General features: G+C 35.4%; 1 protein-coding gene across 4 annotated transcripts in view; it reads right to left on the bottom strand.

The window, feature by feature from the left end:
• Paip1 (Poly(A) binding protein interacting protein 1) overlaps nucleotides 1–20,004 on the bottom strand; it is a 44,864-nt gene extending 24,860 nt beyond the window's left edge. The window contains exons 1-5 of one of the 4 annotated variants that reach the window (XM_081742972.1): nucleotides 19,983–20,004; nucleotides 14,966–15,210; nucleotides 11,059–11,198; nucleotides 9,024–9,152; nucleotides 8,661–8,852 (exon numbers count right to left, since the gene is read on the bottom strand). In XM_081742972.1, coding sequence (XP_081599098.1) covers nucleotides 8,661–8,852; nucleotides 9,024–9,152; nucleotides 11,059–11,198; nucleotides 14,966–15,176 — 672 coding nt within the window. In that variant the 5' untranslated portion in view covers nucleotides 15,177–15,210; nucleotides 19,983–20,004. Of the gene's footprint in view, nucleotides 1–8,660; nucleotides 8,853–9,023; nucleotides 9,153–11,058; nucleotides 11,199–14,965; nucleotides 15,211–19,678; nucleotides 19,920–19,982 lie in introns of those variants that run through there. The other 3 variants (XM_081742971.1, XM_081742968.1, XM_081742973.1) reach the window with 3 other exon arrangements.
• Between the last annotated feature and the right edge of the window lie 2,067 nt (nucleotides 20,005–22,071).

Raw genomic sequence — 22,071 nt, 5'->3', positions numbered from 1 at the left:
CAGTTTGCAGATTTTGTGCTCTTGAATGTTTTAAGGTGAAAGAATTTTTAAATCAGGTCATCTAAATAGTGTATGAGATGGCGTTTCTGTCCCAAATCTCAGGCTATGAGTCGCAGCGAGTCAGATCTAACCTCAATTGACAACTGACAGTTGGAGCTTGTAGATATGCAAAAGGTGTTGGAATTCATATACTCAGACGGAAGGTATTACAGTATAAAGTTGAGTGAATTTCGCAAAATGTGCTACATTTTATAGTTTGATTAAGATTAAGACGCAAATGCTGCGCTAGGCCGTGAGAAAACTTGTGCTGTTTATAGGCAATGTACGTTATCAAAAGTAACAGCCAAAAGATGGTACGGCCGCTTTCGTCCTGGAAATTTCGAAATCCAATATGCTCCTCGCAATGCGCGACCAGTCACAGCAAAAGCGGATGTATTCTGGAAAAAATCGTGCAAAACCGGTATGTAAGCAATCATGACATCGCAATGCCCTAAATATTCATCACTAAACAACGTAAAATCATTTGAAGAAAGCTGAAAAAAAAAAAAAAATCGCAATTTGAATGCCAAAATATTTATTTTATCGAATTTCTATCGGCGAATTATCTACTGCAACATAACGAACTCGAGTCATTTCTGAAACAGTTGATTACGAGTGACGGAAAGTGGATAACCTACAACAAAATGTGCGAAAATTATTGTGGCCGAAGCGAGCAGCAGCTCCACAGTCTGTAGCAAAACCCATACTGACGTTGATGGGAGTTATGCTGTGTGTTTGATAGGATTGTACTGGTATCGTGCATCACGATCTTCTACGGCCGGGCAAAAGGGTAGATTCGGCCATGTACTGTCAACAATTCGTACAAGTGCATCTAGCAATTCAAAGAACACGGCCAGAACTAGACAACAGAAAGAGTATCTTATACTACGCTGACAACACCAGATTCCACACATCCTAACGACCTGTCAGAAATTGAGAGAATCTGGCTGGGATATTTTAATGTATCCATCGTATAGTCCGAACCTGGCATCGTCAGACTATTGTTTGTTTTGGTCTCTGCAGAGCTCCTTGAATAGGTGCTACGTTAGTTTCAAAAAAGGCCTGTGAAACCACGTTTCGCAATTTTTTGGACCAGAAACCACAGAAGTTTTTTAGCGACGGAACTGTGATGTTGCCGGAATAATAGATCATCGAACAAAATGAAGCATATATAGTTTCATGATGTTATTTTCAAACAGCAATATTCTTAAGTTTGACCTTCAAAGGCTCAATACTTTTCAGACAACCTGATAATGTTTACTGGTAATAGATGTGCATCCTATCGTATTAATAATTCTTCTTCATTACAAATTTAATTATATACGAAACATAATTAATAAAAGGGTTAAGTAACATTATTAATGCAGCACATTTGTATCCTCCTACAAAGCATCAAAGCACTGGAACAACATAAATAGCTTACTGTAGTCTACTTATAAATTTTAGACTTTATATTATAATAAATATCTAAAAGTTTTTTTTTTTTTTTTCTTTCTTTCTTTTCTTTCTTAACTAAAATATTTTAGATTATAGCCTCCAAGAATGATTCTTTACTATCGAACTGAAAAATATCAAGCTAACCATTCCAACGTTCAAGTTCCAATTTCATGACGTTTTAGAATTAATGGTGTATACACGATGTCCTCCACATACTTGTGTAGACGAAACCAGTGGCGTAGTTCTATAATCCAGTTCTCTTGGAGGAGGTTGTATGGTGGGAAACGGGCTATACTTAAGAGCAGTGGTTCTCACACTTTTGAACACTACGACCCCCTTTTTTTCTTCTAGACTTGAGATTATCCCCTCAAATCATTTCTAAACAAAGGAATGTCAAATTGCACATTAGTTCTTATATGTATAATATTATTTTTTGTAATTTCAAGTGTTCTACAAGTGCATTAATTTTAGTGTTTATTCCATATGTCTTCTCTATCTTTAGGTAGTACTGTTTCAGTGGCATTTTGACATTTCATGTAATATTTAGTGATTTGTTAATAAATCATCTTTATTTCTTATTTTCAATACGATGCTTCTTACCAGTATACGCGACCCTCCGACAATCTTTCCATGCCCTCCTAGAGTGTCGCGACTCACAAGTTGAGAGTCATTGCTTAAGAGGATTGCTCTTGTACGGTGTTCTAAGCCAGTGATTCCCAACGTTCTTTTATCTGACGACACACTTTACTGAAAGCCCACGACACTGCGATATATTTAGATTAACTACTGTACTACTGATTGATATATTATGTGCAGGCCCGTATTTAGGTAAGTGCCATTCTGTGCTCGAGCACAGGGCGGCAGAATTTAGGGGGCGGCACAATTTTGGATTTTTTTAAAGCTTCACAAAGTAATATTTAAAACTAGCAACCCGCAGAGTCCCGTGCAAGCGCGAAAAATATGTTAATGTGTTCAATTCGAACTCCGCCATTGTCGGTCCCAAGCCCGGATGAGAAAGGAGGAGGGTTAGGCATTAATTCCCTGTAAAACAAGAAGTCGGCAGACCAACAGCCAGACTAAGGTGAGCGTGAGCATCTAAAGAAGGCAACATCTTCATCACGATAGGATACTACGGGCTGCTAACTCGTATGTCCGAAATCGTTAACCATCAAAAGAACAGGGAAACAGAGAGCCGGTTGGGATGATCTGATGACAACAAGGCGAGGATTACGATATATGAGAATTGGAACCTGGAATGTCCGAGGATTAACAAGAAAAGAACAAGAATTAACAGCAGAAGCAAAGGAGCTAAACGTGAAAATTATAGGAATAACCGAAACCAAAAAGAAAGGACAAGGTACAGAAAACATAGGGAATAGGTACACTTTATTTTATTCAGGAGTATCAAAATTCGAAAGGGCAAGGAGAGGAGTAGGTTGTATAGTACAACAGAACATTATAAAGAGAATATAAGATTGGGAGTTTGTGAACGAAAATATAATGGCAGTTACAATCATTTTAGATGAGAAAGAAGATAGACGACAAAAAATAAGTTATAGGGTAGGACCAAGTGAAGATGCCTCAGTAGAACGAAAGAAGTATTTTGGGACGCATTACAACAAACAATAGACAACAGCAACATATCAACAATAGTAATTCGAGATTTAAATGGAAGTTGGAATAAACTACAGGAACTATAATGGGCTACTAGGGCAATATGGGGAAACAATACAAAACGACAACGGAACAAGAATCCTCGAATTTTGCGTTGAAAACAATCTCGTAATAACAAATACAAAATTTAAACACAAAATTATTCATTTGTATACAAGAGAAGAACCATCAAAGAACGAGAAGTCTATAATAGATTACATATTAGTACCTAAAAATAACTGGAAAGAAATCAAGAATGTAATAGTTATGAGAGGACTAGAAATAGGGAGCGATCATTATCTTTTAGCAATAGAATTAATAGTTACTAGAGAAGACACAAGAAAACCAGCCACTAGAAAAAGGAAAGTTAGAGAAAATAACTTGAACACAGAACAGAAAATAACAGAAGAAATTGTCAGAAGAAAGCCCTAGAAGAGCATAGACACAAGAAACAGAAGAAGTGTTCGAAAGATTACTACAAGAAGAAGAAATAGAGGACTTAGAAGAACTTTGGATAAACAACAATCATAAAAAAGGCAGAGCAGATATGCGGGATATCCAAAATTGGGGGATCGCAAATCAAAAGAACAGCATGGTGAAATAAAGAAATTCAAAAGGAAGTCAAAGAGAAGAAGAAGAGATGGAAAAACTATCTATCAACGAGTACGGATAACGACTATGAAAGATACAAAGAACAGAGAAAAAAGGTTAAGGATCTAGTAAAAAGGAAGCTTGGGACGATTTCAGGAAAAGGTTACAGGAAAATTATCAAGGACACGTAAAGTTAATCTATGGCACACTAAAATCTATGAGAAAAGAACAAAAAGAACCATGCAACACCATCCATCACGACTCTGGAACTCACTCAAGAAATAATTAACACTTCTGACCAGAGTATAAACACTTGTTTATTAAAAACTAAATTACAGTGTAACGGTTTCGACAACTTAACGTTGTGTTCATCAGATACTAACTGAAAGAGATATCTTAGAGCGTAGATAGTTATAGTACGCTCTAAGATATCTCTTTCAGTTAGTGTCTGATGAACACAACGTTAAGTTGTCGAAACCGTTACACTGTAATTTAGTTTTTAATAAACAAGTGTATATACTCTGGTCAAAAGTGTTTATTATTTCTTTAAAAAGAACCAATAATTAAAAGAATATATGATAAAGAGGGGAAGATATTGGTTAAGGAAGAGGAGATAATAAAAAGATGGGGAGAATACTTCGAAGAAACACGGAAAGAGGAGGAGGGCCCAATACAAGACAGAGAAAGAAGAGTCGAAAACATAAGGCAAAAGTTAAGGAAATATGCACATAGAGAAACGAAAAACAGACACAAGAAGACGACAGACACAAAACAGAAGAAACAGAAAATAACATCCAACAAGAAGAATTAGAGACGGCAACAAAGAAAATGAAATCCGGAAAAGCATCAGGACATGATGGAATTGCTCCAGAAATTATAAAACATCTAGGAACGTTTGGAAGAAAAATACTGCTACAGCTAGTTAACTTGATTTGGAAGAACGAAAAACTGCCCAGTGATGGGAAATCACAGTGACAGTACCCATTTATAAGAAAGAGATAACAAAAATTGCAATAACTATAGAGGGATTTTGCTCCTGAGTACAGTAGCTAAAATCTTTGCAAAGATTCTTCATAAAAAAGTAAGGAAGGAGATCGAACCGCAACTGGAAGATTCTCAAAGCGGATTTAGACCAAACAGAAGAACACAAGATCAAATACGCTGAGGCAAGTCATAGAAAAAGGAATAAATCAAAATAAAGAAATCCATCTTTGCTTCATAGATCTAATGAAAGCATTTGATACTGTCAGAAGAGAAGAAATATGGAAAAGCCTCAAAAACAGAAATGTAAATACTAAGTTAGCAAATGTAATTCAGAATTATTATAGACAAACAAGGAACTACGTAAGGACATGTAATGAAACATCAAAAGAATTTTACACACGTCAGGAGTAAGACAAAGCTGTGTACTCAGCCCTATTTTGTTCAACCTTGTACTAGATGACGTTATGAAAGAATGCCGCAAAAAGAACAAATGGTACGATGTAGATTTTTGGAAAATGAAACCAATAAAAAAATCACAGAATTAGCATTTGCAGACGATGTAGTTCTAATAGCCAAATCAGAAGAAAATGTGAATTATAACTTAGAGCTGTGGGAATAGTAGTTGGAAAAGAGAAATTTAAAAATAAACATAGGCAAAACAAAATCGATGATAATTTCTAACGAAGACAAAAAGCACCACATCAAAATCAGAAATGAAACAACAGAACAAGTGGATAACTTCAAATACCTCGGAACCTAGATAAATAAAGAAGGAAAACTAGACACAGAAATTTCTAACAGAGTAGCAGCTGCAGGAAGATGTTTTAATGGGTTAAAGACACAGATCCTGAATAAAAAGGAAGTAACAAAAAGAACAAAAACAACAGTATTCAAAACGATATATAAGCCGATATTAACACATTCTTGTGAGTCTTGGACCTTGAGTACAAACTAACAAATGAAACTACAAGCAACGGAAATGAGGTTTCTGCGAAAAATAGAGGGTAAAACCAGAAGAGATAAGATAAGGAATGTCAAAATAAGAGAAATGCTTAAAGTAGCTCCATTGGAAGATGAAATACAGAAGATAAAGTTGAGATGGTTTGATCATTTAACAAGAATGGATGAAAAGAGAACAGTAAAACAAGTATACGAGGCGAAAGTTATAGGAAAGAAACCAAAAGGAAGACCGAGGAAAACATGGCTGAAAGGTATTCGAGAAATCGCAAAGAACAAGAAGGTTCCATGGAAGACGTCGCAAACAACAGCAGGAAACAGAGATGATTGGAAAGCTCTCTGGAAACCCCTCTACATTGGAAGGTAGAAGAGGATGGCTTAAGTAAGTAAGTGTTCAATTCGCTCTAATTACAGCTATTAGCTAGCTTATCTGATTATTTTTAAAAAGTCATCGTCTTCCACTCCCACCCCAAGAGGTGAGGATAAACTTGAACATCATGAAAACTGATAACGTTAAACTCGGCGACCTCGAAAATTATGAATTTAACACTAATATTTGTCCTTTTCAATTACTTTTAAAGTCTCGCCCCGACCTTGAAGTTGAATTGGATTAAAACTACCACTATTCATCTCATCGACCCCAAAACTGTGAATTCAACTCTAATATTGATTGTTTTCGCGGAGGGCGGCAAATTACTTAGAGCATAGGAGCGAAAAATACATAAATACGGGTCTGATTATATGTAAACCGAAATCAAGACCTTCAAACTTAATTTTAACTTAATATTAAAGGCTTCATTAACTTCAGGGGGAAGAGAACAAGTTGAGCAAAAAAAAAAAAAAAATATTTTTACATTCTACAATTTCGCGGCACACCCTAAGGGGGCTGTGCGACACACCTGTTGGGAATCACTGATCTACAAGTTCACGTATAGTTTTGAGGCTCACGTTAATAGTAGGTTCCCTTCTTTGTAACTTTGGTGGATCAGTGGTAGAGTGTTCATTTCTGATGGGTGGGGTCCCTTGTTCGATCCCAGCTCGCGGTAAGTAGACTTTGTGGTGGACAAACACAATGAACCCGTGTACGTGGGTTTTGTTGAGGTTTTCCCGTTTCCTTGCACTTCTTAATTCCAACATTTCATTCATTGTCATCATCACTGTCTACCTTAAGAGTCGGTGCATAGTAGTTGGACATTAAACTGGAAATTTCAGTCACAACTCCATATATACCTGTGCATCATGGTATATGAAGACAACGTAGACTGACGCAGTTCTGCCTATCCAAGATATTTTAATTACAAGGCTGAAGTAAATATTCCATGGTTTTCTTAATGCAATAGTTTCACTAATGACAGAACCCGATTAGTTCTGAAACGTTCTGGAATTAGAACTCGTAGTTTGGAATAGCAAGTTTGGTACTTCTTAGACCTGATTTGTTCAAAATATGAATTATGGAAGTGTTTCAAAAGGCCGAACGTGACAAAATATACCGTAATTAAATTAAAACATTGGTGAAAAACGAATAACGTACCGGATAATCCTCAAATATATTTAAGACTTACTGTATCTTTAGGATTATCGAACACGTTATTAATTTTTCATTGCCTAATCCTTGAGTAACCTACAAGAGTAAAATCTTATTTACTAGCCTTAACGAATAACGAAATTCCCCTGGAAAAACATAAGCCACCTCTTACGATTTGTCACTTCACATGGACTAAGCTTTTAATAGAAACATACAAATTGCATTGTTAATAATTTAAACATCAGGATAGCTTATAAATGATGACAATTTAATTTTTATCAGATTGCCTCTACAAAAACAACTAAAACAAATCAGAGATTACAGAATTAGTAATTCCTGCATGATACACATTTATTGATGATCATGCATATATATATAATCTAATTGTTAAAGAAATAAATGAAATATTTACTTCGCGTCAATTATTGTCTTTGAATAATACCAGTATCTCGACGTGTACATAATCAAAGGAATTATATTTCATACTGTAAATGATTTCGAAATTCCACTTCTCAACATTTTCCACTGTTAAATGAACTATCGCTTTGATCATACTGTGCTCTCATTTTGTGATGATGACAAGTCACGCTCCCAACATTGTATCTAAACTGAGATATTCTTGTTTATTACGTTGATTATATTTCTGTAGTATTTATCTTTTTTCAAGTTCAGTAGCCCTATTATTACATGTTAAGCAAACCCTTCGGACAATTCCTGATTCTTCTGTGCAATGGTATACTTCAACCACAATCGGCAAATAATCTGCAATTTTTAACTGACTTACGTCTAGAATTTAAGGAAGTTTCTTCCTTTCACCAAGCAAATTCCTCCCTTTTCTGACATCTTTACCTTTAATTTGTGTGGCTTGAGACAAATTTGATTTCGATAAATCTGTCGAAATTTAACTGTACATAATTTGAATTCTACATGTATTTTACTTAGGTACCACTTTGAACGACGTTCATTCAGTACCTGGTTGAAGGCAGGAGGACACTGATGAATCACAAACATATTTTTAATATATGTTTTTGCAAACTTTGAAATGCATTTTTCCTATTTCTTTATCTAGTGGTTTATCAACTTTTACTCCAACTTCTAATTATATACTTAATCTTATCCCTCATCTCAAAGGACCACAAAGAGTCTGAATGGATTCGTAGACTTAAAAGTAATTTACTGGCAGTACTTGAAGAACCCAAGTGCAAAATGAATGCTAAATAAACGTAAGGAACACATATTAACGTAAGTCACATGAATATTTGAGGATAGTTGTAATTTTAGTCTCACAGCAACACTTCCAGTTTAGCATTGTGACTTATATTGCAATGAACCTCTGTTCCGTGACTTTAGTAACTAACTTTTGTTCGATTTCTGTCTGAATTTTCTTCTTTTCATTCAATTTAGTAATATGCAATGTTAGTTGATAAACTATTACTTATAATTAACACAAACATGAACATTAAAATCAATTTACCTGCTCAAATATGACATTAACTATATGTTGTACAGTATACAGATCACTGACCATGGTGCGAAGAGTCTCAGCTAAAGGGTTTACTAAACTGTCAAACTTTCCTGGATTTAGGGTCAAGTGATACATGACATCATTCAGTCGCTCCATTACAACAGAGTGGGCGTTTTGTGAATAGTCACCAGCTTCTGTAACCTTAAAATACAAAAATACAAATAACCATGAAATGCTTTAAACACGAACTATAGAAAGGTATAAACTTTAATTTTATTACATTTAATTTTAATTCAGGCTACATGCTAGCACTATCAGGCACAAGCAACTACATAACTAATGGGATGTCACACAAAAGTTTGCATGACAAACCTTGGGGGCCTGCCAACTTGAATATCTCCCACGCTGGTGATAATTGCCTCGGCCTCTTCCAGGCCTTGAATTGTATGTAGATTTGTAGAAGCCAGCATTGTTTGCTACTGGAACGGGTGAGGGTTGCCCCTATAAATATAAAAATTAACTCTCATACTTATGCATGTAGTAAGCTCTCTATATCCTCCACCCCACATACAGCATTAGAAATACCTAAACTTGTTCAACTGCTCTTTTAGTACAAATGTATATCAATTCGATGTAACTACATAACATTAATGTGTGCATTTTAATGCACTAATTTTTACACAAATATATAAGCCTATGTATATTGTTATTTGTGTGGTACATCTTGGAGTGTTATCTTGCTGCTTCTCACAAACTTTACTGTTTACTTATTCCAGTTGACCTCTTCTCTGAATTACTTGTTGAACCGCTTTTCCTCTTATATTTGAAAAGAAAGAAAAAAGAAAAGAAAAAGAAAAGTAAAAGGATTTTCACCACTTAAAGAGGGAAAACATGAATAAAAAGGAGTTCAAAAAGTAATTCAGAGAAAAGGATTGCTGAAAAAGCAGAGAAATTTATGAAACTTAATAAAATAACATTCCATGCTGCACCACATAGTGCTCTTTTATGTAACAATGTATTACTGATTAACACTTAGTTTCACGATTCCCTCAACTGTAAACAATTTACTCCCCATATACCATTATTAATTTTGAGACAATTTTATGCTGGAAGTGAGACCGAGTGAACAGTGATAAATAGGGCCCGGAAGTTGAGGAAAAATCCTCTTTTTTACGAGTGACCGAAGATGAGGCTTAACATATGTTCATTTTGGGTCATTGTAGGCCAGAAAATGGTGGATTTTATTTGTCCTTTTTTGCCTTTTTCGGCGATTTTTTGTTTATTGGTCTTTTTATAGCTTTTTATAGGTCTTAACGTCTTTTCTGGCACTTCATCTTTCGATAATAAATTTACTGGCCTTTAATTCGAATCACCACCAAATCTTAAACATCTTTTCTTTACTAAAGAGAATTCAAAACTAAGACATTCTTCAACGACTGTACTGATAAGACAAGATCTGCAAAATTACAAGTAAGATAAGGAGGCGTAACAATGTCCTCCAGCAGAGGTATGAGGGTGGGAAAGTTTTCGTATTTTGGTTTGAACTTCAGTTTGTGGAAGAAGGACAGACCGTTAACATGCCTAAAATTAAATCTAAGAAAACTTCCTTTTTGCGTCAGTTTGTGTCTAAATTTGGAGCAGAAGTTTCTTCTTGGGATGGAAATATTCTTTTCTGGAAATATTGCGAAGTAAAAGTGAGTGCAGAAAAAATGATTCCATGTCCAGTAGCACGTTGGTGGTGAAAGCAGCTTCCCGTGCCGCGGAGAAAAAGGAAAAGCAGCTTCTGTTAGAGCAAAGTATTAGTGGATATACTGTCGTCGTCTTCGTTTTACAAAGATCTTTGCAGTGCCTTAGTTGGAGCAAATATCCTGTTGGCACAGATAAACAATGAAACTTTCAAAATGTTTCTGGAGCAGTATACAAGTCAGAAGATTCCTGACTAGTCGACCCTCCGAAAGGAGTATGTGCACCGCTGCACTGTTTCTTTCAACTCTATATTGTATACTACCAGAAGCTTGTATTTCTTGAGCATTATGTTCATTAAGTATGTAATTCTAATTACATTGAATCTTATTTTTACGTCCTTTTTTCCTGTTTTTAGGTCCTTCTTCAGATATTTTTAGATCTTTTTATAGGTCCTATTTGGGTAATTTTTAGGTCTTCAACTTCCGAGCCCTATTGATAAGTTATTTACCGAAGTAACTTAGACATTTGCCTTGAGACCGATTTTGAATATGCAACTGCATATACACACTATAATAAACTAAGTCACAGAAATCATTTTACTCTACTATATACAAATAGTTAATAATTACACATCGTACTGGAGTCTAAAATATTACACTACTTTCCACCTTTTAAACAGTGTGTCTTAATATAGAATAACAGAGAAACACGCAAATATTACCTGTTCAACCTGAAGATTTGCTGATGATTCTGGTTGATAGCCTTTAGGATAAAACTCTTTTGCATCTGCGGATAATTTGAACGTTTTGCTCGTATCTCCTCCAGCTTTCGCATCAGTCAAATTAGCACTGGAGGTAGAACCTAACGGAGAAAAAATATTAGATACAGCGAGAATATTCAAAAAGTTATTTTGTATGAAAGATAGTCACGTAGATGCCTGATATTTACTATCCAATAGACACTAAATTCAAACTTAAAAGGTGCATATTCAGGAAATACAATAACATTAATTACTTCTCATATTCAACTTATCTACTTTTATCAATAATTCTTCTATCTTACTAAACTGATAGAATGTATATCTAATACAAAACAAGTTCAAAAAATTATCGGTCGGGATCGATTAGGGTTTTGTGGTTATGATATAACATTCAATTTTCATATAATATTACTTTTATGTTCAGTTCACAGAACAAAGTTGTAAAGGCCAAGGTTAAATTAAAGCCATCTGTTAATTGTATAGAGAAGATGGGATTTTTTAAAGTAATTCTAATACAATTAATACAATAATCTAATGTAAATAATGCAAATAAAAGCAAGGATAATAAATAACATTCTTCGGTGAAGAAAAGGTTACAGTAAAGAAAAGTTTTACAGGGTACCATTATATAAGTAGCAGTGTCATGTGTACAGCCCGTAAAGGAGTTTGGCTTGAATGGCGTAATATTTTCACAATTAACACTGAAACCGTAAATGGTATTAATTCCGGGTTTCACTACAGAAATTATGAAATACATTCTTAAGACGCTTAATATATTGCAGAAAAGTGCTTCGCGCGATCTATTGCCGTTTTACTCTATACTGATCAACGGTAAAACCGGAAATGGTTGATTTCTACCAATCTAACGGAAATGGTTCATTGAATATCATCTCCATTAACGAACTCTTTATTTCTTACCTTTGTCTCTCTGCTTCCTGGCCGAACTGATGGTGATCCAGCAAGAAATTCTTGAGATGATTTGTCTCACAGACTGACGGACGGATATGCGGTCAGGTTATAAGCAAAGACATATAAATAGCACTATGGTGAAGGAAGATGATAAGTAATGTAGTTCTTCAAGCAAAGATAACGTTTTAGAGTATTCGCACTGAATCGGAAAATCGAAGAAAACATCTGCGTGAAGTAATGCATTTTCTCTTCTATGTAATGTAACAAAATTGTATTGAAAATCAATGAAGGAAAATTATTTCCTGTTTAGAAACGTAACTAGTTTTTCAGGAATTCCAGATTTCGAGGACTAACAACCGTAAGTGTTACTAATGTAGTGAGCAGGGCACTTTTGCTGATACGGGATTTTCTAAACAAAGACTGATTATATATATCTGGATAATCATTCCTCGTAACAGGAAACCTACTACTTTCTGACAAAATCAGTTTCAAATTACTACTACTAATATCTATGTATAATGTTTCAAACATACGGCGTTTCTGACATCGGTTCCAGCCATCGATAAACAAAACCGTTTTAAATTTTTGATAATCTACTGATCGATTAAATATTCCGCGAGAATCAATCGATCGGAAATTATGATTTGCATTCTTCTACACACTGTCTGCCACTTTGTGCATATCATTCATTGACAGACAAAGAAAATAGTTTAGTTCCTTAGCTTAGGCTTACAATAATCACACGAACTGTTTATGGACTGTTCTCATGCTACGGAAATTATCTCATCCTTTTTCCCTACAACTTAAAAAGTTTTATGGATTATTACTGTTACTAAATGCGTATTTGGAAATCCGAAAGCCTGAAACTTCAGTTGAGGGCAAACTGGAATATTTGAACAGCGCACCAGGTTTCCAAAGTGCAACTGCTCCCCAAATTTATTTTGCCTTCCTCTCTCTATTTAACTAGGCTTTAAAACAAAAAAAACTAGAAAAATCTTATAGCAACTTCCATACTTCATGGTTGCAAACAACTTAAAATTTAGAAAATTGAATAATTAGAGGCAAGACAATATGTCATCGCTTGTAACTCTCACTTGAGCGATGCAAATAATACTAACACCAATACACAATATGGTATGGTTTATGACTCTAAGGGATACATATTCGCAATTCCTGAGCCACAGTACCAAAACGTACGCAGGATTATTTCGTGTACTAATGTACAACAGACGTCCAGCAGCTGTTAAATATGGGATAACATCCCCCCTCCTTGCACTTGAGACTACTTTAGTACATGACATACGTAATGTCACACATTGATCAATCATCACAACATATTTATCGTGAAGTTTGATCTGTTCAGTGCAGCACTGATTCTTTTCAAATATCATGGAAAGTAACACAGATCTTACAGGTCTCGGGAAACCTTAAAAAATGACTACTTATCTGGGGTTTAAGGTAACTTTGCGTTGGTAGTTAAACAAGGTGACCACATTTAGATAACAAACAAACAAAAAGAAAAAAGTCACTCCGGAAACTGGGATAATTTGATAATCCACCTAGGTATTGTCATTATTATGTTCTTATTCATGAAAGTAAAGAGGTAGTCTCTCGCTTTTGAGAATAAACAGATTTACATATTTTCAACCTTAGTCTACCTTTAATTTTTATATTACCATTTAACACAAACCAAGATTACGCGATCCGACTGTTTCTTAAATGTCTTAACACCCACCCCCCTCCCGAAAAATATGAAACTATATTACAAAATTTCGAAATATTTTCAAACAAAAGCTAAACTTCGATGTTTCAGAATACGTAAAAGTTACACTACGTAAGTGTGAGCTAAAAACAGAACACTTACAAAAAAATCCGTATCTCATTTCCATTTTTCTCGGGATACCCCACGACTTTCTATGAGGGTTAAAAAAAAAAAAAAAAAAAAAAAAAGGAAAATTCCGTTAACAATAGGTCTGGTCATCCTACATTTAACGGTTACTTCAAGAATCAGTTGCTTCATGATCCGGACGAAGGTCGAAAAGTATATAATCTTATTTAGAATCAGGATATTCTTATAGTTTACGGTAGAGACAAAAATTATGTTTCAAGGCTTCACTGGCTCCTTTCTTAATGTATCATCTTTTGCTATGCTACCAATTAAAAACGTGGTGACAAGGAAGGCCGGATTTTGGCTAGCTGCTGCCCACATGCACAGCCAAACTTGCCACCTTCTTACAGAACCAGGCACCATCACCCCTACAGGTTGTACGCTACATAGCCCACGTTTCGTTTGCCCACTTACAACAATAGCTCAATTATCGAATAAGACTTCCCTCTCCATTGATATTTCAAATACAACTTATAAATTTAATGCTCCGACTTCTTTAATAGAACTACATTTGTTTTATAATTATAATTATATATATATATATATATATATATATATATATATATATATATGACAGTTTACGTATATATATATACATAATATAATTTACAGGTAGTTCATCATTTTAGTTTGTGCAATAAACAGCATTACTGTATGAAATTGGCTCTGTTTAACAATAAAAATGCTGTCCTGTGCACTGCACAAGGTTGCAATTCTGTAAATCTGGCCCTGGTGATAGGTACTGTCCATCCGTAAAGCCTATTCCTAAATAGAAAACTTTGCAAGGAGCAAATAACTAAGTTCAATCTACACGTGTTAAATACGTTGATTAAAGATGTAGAACTGCATCATATAGAAAGACAAAGGTTTCCTATTTTAAGATTAGGCTTTTACGGATGAACAGTACCTATTATATTTTAATTGATAGCAAAGTGGAAACAGACACAGATAAAAGGGATCGTTGATGCCTTGAAACAGTTTGTTTTGATACTAGAAGCAAGGCATGAATAATCTTTTGTCCTCTATATACTAAATATGCATCCGAAATAAATACGGTATCCTTATATTTACCCGAAGTGCTGGCTTGAACTCCTGAACTCTCTTGTGGCTGCGATATATGAGCAAAAGGTCGACGCAGCTCAGTAGTTTCGCTGTATGGACGATGAGGCTCACCAGTTTCGGTGCGTGGACGACGTAACTCAGGTAGATCACAAGGCTTCCATAAACTACTATCTCCTTTTCCTTTTGCCTCCATTACATTGGCTTCTCCCGTGGGATTCATAGGAAACTTCTGTATCACACACTACATACAATTTCTGAAATATACATTTATTAAAAAAAGTAACCACAGTAAACTAAATGGGAACACAGAACCAAGACTCTCTTATGAAAATTGCAGAAAAGGCTGAAAGTCCATCTCACTATTTTCCTATGTCAAGAAAAGAGCTTGAACACAATAAATTGGTTAACTTAGAATGAATTGTCTCGTAACGTATGAGAACTATACTTGAAGAAATGCCATGTATAGCCCATTTTCCTATAAAATAAACTCTTATTACACAGTCGAGTTTATATATTCTTTCTCTATTATAACATTAAATGCATCACTTCATGGAACAATAGAATGCACGTAATATATAAATGAAAGTACAACACTTACCTGAAAACACGAGTTTAGCAATTTTAGCGATAAGTTTTTTGCCATCATCACCGCACCCTTTATTGAAAATCTATGTTGCTTGAAGCACTTCACCTTTTTAAGAATCTTCTTTCTTTTTGATTAACTTTCTTGTAGTTCAGTTAATCAAGGTTAGACTTATTATCAACACATTGGAAAGCTATAAATTAGTAAAGTTAAAATTTTATACACACTGATGTTTGTATTTTGCTAATGTTTCAAATGCGGTGCAAATTAATTTAAGGCTAATTGGAAGGAAGTGGTGTGAAATGATACAATATTTTCGTACACAATTTACAATTCGTCGATGTTTCTTCACTTCAAGTACTATCCCAAATAATGGGAAGACAACATACACTATGTGATCAAAAGTATCCGGACAACCCCAAAAACATACGTTTTTCATATTAGGTGCATTGTGCTGCCACCTATTGCCAGGTACTCATTATCAGCGACCTCAGTAGTCATTAGACATCGTGAGAAAGCAGAATGGGGCGCTCCGCGGAACTCACGGACTTCGAACGTGGTCAGGTGATTGGGTGTCACTTATGTCTGATGTGATAGTGAAGTGGAAACGTGAAGGGACACGTACAGCACAAAAGCGTACAGGTCGACCTCGTTTGTTGACTGACAGAGATCGCCGACAGTTGAAGAGGCTCGTAAAGTATAATAGGCAGACATCTATCCAGACCAGCACACAGGAATTCCAAACTGCATCAGGATCCACTCCAAGTACTATGACAGTCAGGCGTGAGGTGAGGAAACTTGAATTTCATGGTCGAGCGGCTGCTCATAAGCCACACATCACGCAGGTAAATGCCAAACGAAGCCTCGTTTGGTGTAAGAAGCGTACACATTAGACGATTGAACAGTGGAAAAACGTTGTGTGGAGTGACGAATCACGGTACACAATGTGGCGATCCGATGCCAGGGTGTGAATATGACGAATGCCCGGTGAACGTCATCTATCAGCGTGTCTAGTGCCAACAGTAAAATTCAGAGGTGGTGGTGTTATGGTGTGGTCGTATTTTTCTTGGAGGGGGCTTGCACTTCTTGTTGTTTTGCGTAGCACTCTCACAGCGCAGGCCTACATTGATGTTTTAAGCACCTTCTTGCTTCCCACAGTTGAAGAGCACTTCGGGGATGGCGATTGCATCTTTCAACACTATCGAGCACCTGTTCATACTGCACGGCCTGTTGCGGAGTGGTTACACGATCATAACATCCCTGTAATGGACTGGCCTGCACAGAGTCCTGACTTGAATCCTACAGAACACCTTTGGGATGTTTTGGAACGCCGACTTCGTGCCAGGTCTCACCGACCTACATCGATACCTCTCCTCAGTTCAGCACTCCATAAAGAATGGGCTGTCATTTTCCAAGAAACCTTCCAACACCTGATTGAAAGTATGCCTGCGAGAGTGGAAACTGTCATCAAGACTAAGGGTGGGCCAATCCCATATTGAATTCCAGCAGTACCGATGGAGGGCGCCACGAACTTGTAAGTCATTTTCAGCCAGGTATCCGGATACTTTTGATCACATAGTGTACGTTTACAACGCCGAAGAGCAATTATTTATCATTATTTCTACAGTAAAAAATATTCTTAAAAAATATAGTACTTCAAACAGCTTAAGAGTTTCAATAAAAATGCCTCGATGATAGTGAAACTTTATCGTTTAAACCTCAGTGGACCTATACTATTGTACCGAGATGAATATCCCTTGTTTTAAATCGTTAAGTGACTAAGATCACAGCATTTGTTGAAATTAGCCAGGATTAAAGCACGATATTCATAGCAGTACAAAGGTAAGTCTCTTGAAATTCATGTAATATCTGCCCTATAACTTAAAACAACAAATTATAGCTGAAACGTTAGCAGTAGTTGCTAAATTCGGGTATTTTTAGGAAAACGTTGAACTTTCATTTACAATGTGTCCATCAGTTTGTGAATGAACAGGTAAGTGGAAGTCAACTGTTTCATATCTTCAATTAGAACTATCTTTCGAATTCCACTTATACACAGGGAAACCAAGCTACTTAAAGAGAGGTGTTTTTAACAAGACTACTTTTCAAGTAACACTTCCTTTTTATTTGGTGAATTTTTGTATGTTAACTTCTACAATTCTGCTACCTTCTACAAACAAAAATCATGCCCTGAGCGGGATTCGAAACCGAAACAGAAAGATCTTCCGGTTACCAGCCTTCGAATGAAGTACACCTGAGTATTTACTTCCATTTCTCATTTATGTCAGTCTGCGTTTTTTCTTAATATTATTCAAACATGTATGTTTCAAACAGAATTATTAATACCTCTTCATAAGAAGGGTACAAGCTCTCTTATGACTTAGTAGTTACGCACAGTTACCTTGGAGGAAATAATATGCGCTGGAAGAACGTAGATCGGATTCCACGTTAAGCAGCGTGTTCGTCTCATTTCTTTCGGTACTGAAAAAACATGCTAAATCTCAAAAAGACATACGAAACGAGAAAGGATGGGTAGAGTTCTAGACCGGTTCTAAGCCCGCATCCATTGACTTGTAATAAAGAAAGTAATTAACCTGGCTACTAACCAGCCTTCACTCGCAATAGCTCAGGCAGCATTAGTGTGTGAACTGAACACTGAGCTTTGATAAAGAAAGGAACTAATCTACCTTTACCATGTATGCGGGCCTGTATTCTATAACTTTCTCAAAGACGTACACACCACGGACATTACAAATATTTTATTCATCTGTGTCAGTTATGAATATATATGCTTGGAACCTTATCCCGGTAGATCATGATTATGAGTGTTTTAAAAAACCTGAGAAGGATAGAGGATTCCAAAGCGCATAATTTGCGTCACTGACGTTAAATTATAAAATTAGTATGTAATTGTATCGAATATTGCAAATTAAAGCATGTTTGAGTTTTATTGAGCAAAATGATACGAAATGAAGCCCTTGATGTAAAGAAGCAAAGCAATTCTTAACTTACGTTACATTACACGATTACTTATCTGTGCTGCTGTTATCAGGTTTCTCCTCTGTATTGTACACATGTAATCGTGATTTCGGATGGCATTTAGTACCTCCCCCAACTCAGTTTCATGGTTCCAGTACAGAGTACCTTGTTTTTGTCTAAATTGCGATAAAGGTAGAAGTACAAGGGCCCTGGGGCATTCTCTCTTCGCTAGCTGTCCCTAGCTCAGCTATATTTTGCAAAGTAAGTAACACACTGTATATCTTATATGTGCAAGATTGGGGGAGACACTAAATATCAGCCCGTGATTTCTACAAAACAGAATACCGATTATATCTGAACATCTCAACCCAGATGAAGTAGAACCTGCACAAGATTTTCATTTCTAATATTCTTGTTAAAATTAATTGAGTGTAATTTCTCGTATCTGCGTGAGGATACCAACTAGAGCGGGCATTGTACATTTTATCCTATTCCTATGTAAACTACAGTTTGAAAATTGTAAATTTATCTACTTAGAAATTATGACAATATTCTACCCAAGCAACGCTTATAAATATATAACTACCGCCAAGTTAAACTTATATAGCATTCATATTACTGTTTAACTAAAATAGAAGAATGTACAACGATAAATTAAAAAAAAAAAAAATCTACAACTGAACCTATCTAAACAGCCTGTTCCGCATCGATTCACAATCGACTATTTACATTGCTCTTGGCACTTGCCAATGTATATAAGTGTCTGAACATTGGATTCCAGGTATTGAAAATCATAAAATTTATTCAACTAATTTCTTCTAGTGCGAATACTAAGTGCAATTAGAACACTACTAATAAAAACATTAACTATGGCATGATGCAAAGAAGCTATCAATGCTGCCAACTGTTTCAACATTTTATTTACTTAAATACCCAGTAGACCCTCCAAATGCATTTTTAATTAATCAGTACGTTTTTGTGCTTGTACGAATATATTAAGTGAATGCTTTCCTTTCGTTAATTCAACACACAAGTCGCTCAAAATAGATACTAAACATCTCGTTACTAAGGGAAGATGTCAAATGTAATCTCACTTTGACCGGAGCATGCTAATGTTTGTTATTAAGCTTCGGAGCATAATATGTGTCAACATCTCTTACCTTTAGGTGAAGTAATATTCAAACTACTTAATTTCTTCAACTAAGACTCTTTTTCAAGAACAAAACAACGAGATATGTTTTACCAACCCTCGATCTAGATATGAAGATTTCTGCTCCACCTCAACCCGTCAATTGTTTTGCTTAGCTTGTTCCAGGATTGTAAACTTTTGTATTTTTTAAAAAGAAGACAAAGATGTTAGAAAAATTGAACGATAGATGAGAAAGTTTTTAAGAAGCCGAAGCTTAAAATTTTATATAGAAACAAATTAATTGACTATATCTACAAATAATTACTACAACAAACCAAACTATCCTTAGTCAAGCACAAGAAAGTCCATCTTCGTGAGTTGTGTATGTCCTTATGTAGCGCCGAGGTTATGAAGGATAGAATCTAGTATTAATGTAGATTCAGAACCACAACCAGAGATGAATACGGTGCAGTTGGGGGACACACAGATTATCAGGAAAATCAACCTTGGAACATCCTGTAACAGTCTTCTCAAAATTTGTCAATGAAAAGGTGACGCTAATAATGCGTAAAGTAATTATAATTGTTATATGCCGATTATTGCAAACCACTAAAAAATGAAGCAAATTACAAAATGTACTGTTCCCCACCACTTTATCTGCCCTTCAAGGGAGCTAGATTACAAATGCATTCCACCAGTCACGGCCTATTATTCTATATACAAGTCCAGAGAGGTACGCAGAAAGGGAAATCAAATTCTTCTCCTGTAGTGAGATGCTTTGTCTGAATTTCGAATACTGGGCGTTTTTGCCGAACCCCATAATTAGTACTTTTCTTCAAGAGGCAAATTATGACATGTATCTTTTTTTTTGGGGGGGGATATATATTAATTTGGGTTAAATAAAATTGAATGCTTAGTCCATGGTTGTTTAATCTTTTGATAATTTTCCTTCTCAACTTCAATTTTTATTTTCCAAACTGGTCTTTTATTGGAAATAATTAAATTTAAATGTTTTAAAATCATGTAGTCGTTTCTTTTTTTTCGTAAATCAATATTATTAAAGGCCCTCCATTTCGTAACGGTTTGCGTCAACGCAACACAAAATCTGAGCTTTCATTTGCCATAATGGGCGTTGCATATGTAATTAATTTTTGCAAATTTTATGTTGCTCACGTTGTCCAATTTTTGCGGAATACGCTCCATATCCTATTTCATCCATTCATTTCTTTAATCTGCATGAGATATGAGCACAAAAAATATTCTAAAATTTACAATACTGCTACACTACCTCGTGTAATTTCGACTGTATTCGGCAATCAACGTCACTTTCATAAGCCTCCATGTATTCGGTGCAGTATTGCCAATCAAAGTATACTTCTTCTTTTGAAGGGTAACTTTAGTGAGAAAGGAAAATGAATATCCTTTAAAATCGCCGTAATACAGGTAAATTTAATAACGCGATTTTATTTCAAAGTAATTTAGGATCATTTAATTCAACTTGTATTATAATGGAAGAAAAGGCACTGGTATTAACTATGAATATGTATCAAGATTTTCTTTTTATTTGAAGATTTTGCTTTGTGTGTAACAAATTGTTAAAGAAATTTAAATTGAAAGAGCCATTTCGTATGTCGTATGTTATGAACAACTATGATAATAAAAAGCATAACAGAAAACAAGTAGTATCAGGGGTGTTGAATAGAAAGAAATACTCACGTTGTTACAGTACATAGATTGATTAAGCATTTAATTCGTTTCGAATATGTCCATATAGAGTTCTTTTTATTAGGCTCTGAATTTCTCATACCGTCAAGAAACGGAAAATTAGAATTATGCGATCCAGGAAGTGAACCTTCGTTTTTATGACAAAATCATTCACTTTATTTATTCTAGTATATAAAGGAGAAAGCCATTCTGTGTATGATCGAATTACAGGATAGGAATTAATTTTGAAATGAATTTTGTATATAGTTATCAACTACATCTAACTGGATTTTTATCATGTTACTTTGTTTAAAATGCATATCCTAAGAAGGAAAATGAAAATCATGATCATAATTTATGTGTAAAATTTAATATCTCATGAGCCCGTAAGTTAGGAATATCACACACGGTTTATGAAATCCTCATTAGAAATAATGGGACAGTGCCTCAGCGTTTTGAAAATTTCCGTTTTAGTGGAGGGTAGGGCATAAGCGGAGAAGGAATTGTCTCTGGGGGGTCGGAGCTTTTGGTCGGTCTCGGACCATTTATTTCAGGAATACAGATGGTCATGAAGTCAGGAATAAAGATGGTGAAGTTGTCAAAAAGTTGAGGGGTGCAGTGTCTCCCTTACCTCCGTCCATAGGATGGGGGATTTTAAATATAAATAAAAATGAAATTTGAGTGTTATTGACGGTCAACTCCTCCTAGTCTGCTGCACTT

Source organism: Thermobia domestica, chromosome 16 (genome assembly GCF_964235325.1).
Source record: "Thermobia domestica chromosome 16, izTheDome1.hap1.1, whole genome shotgun sequence".
Lineage (NCBI taxonomy): Eukaryota > Metazoa > Arthropoda > Insecta > Zygentoma > Lepismatidae > Thermobia > Thermobia domestica.
The sequence above is the reverse complement of the archived record's forward strand: the minus strand, read 5'-3'. Positions and strand labels throughout refer to the sequence as shown.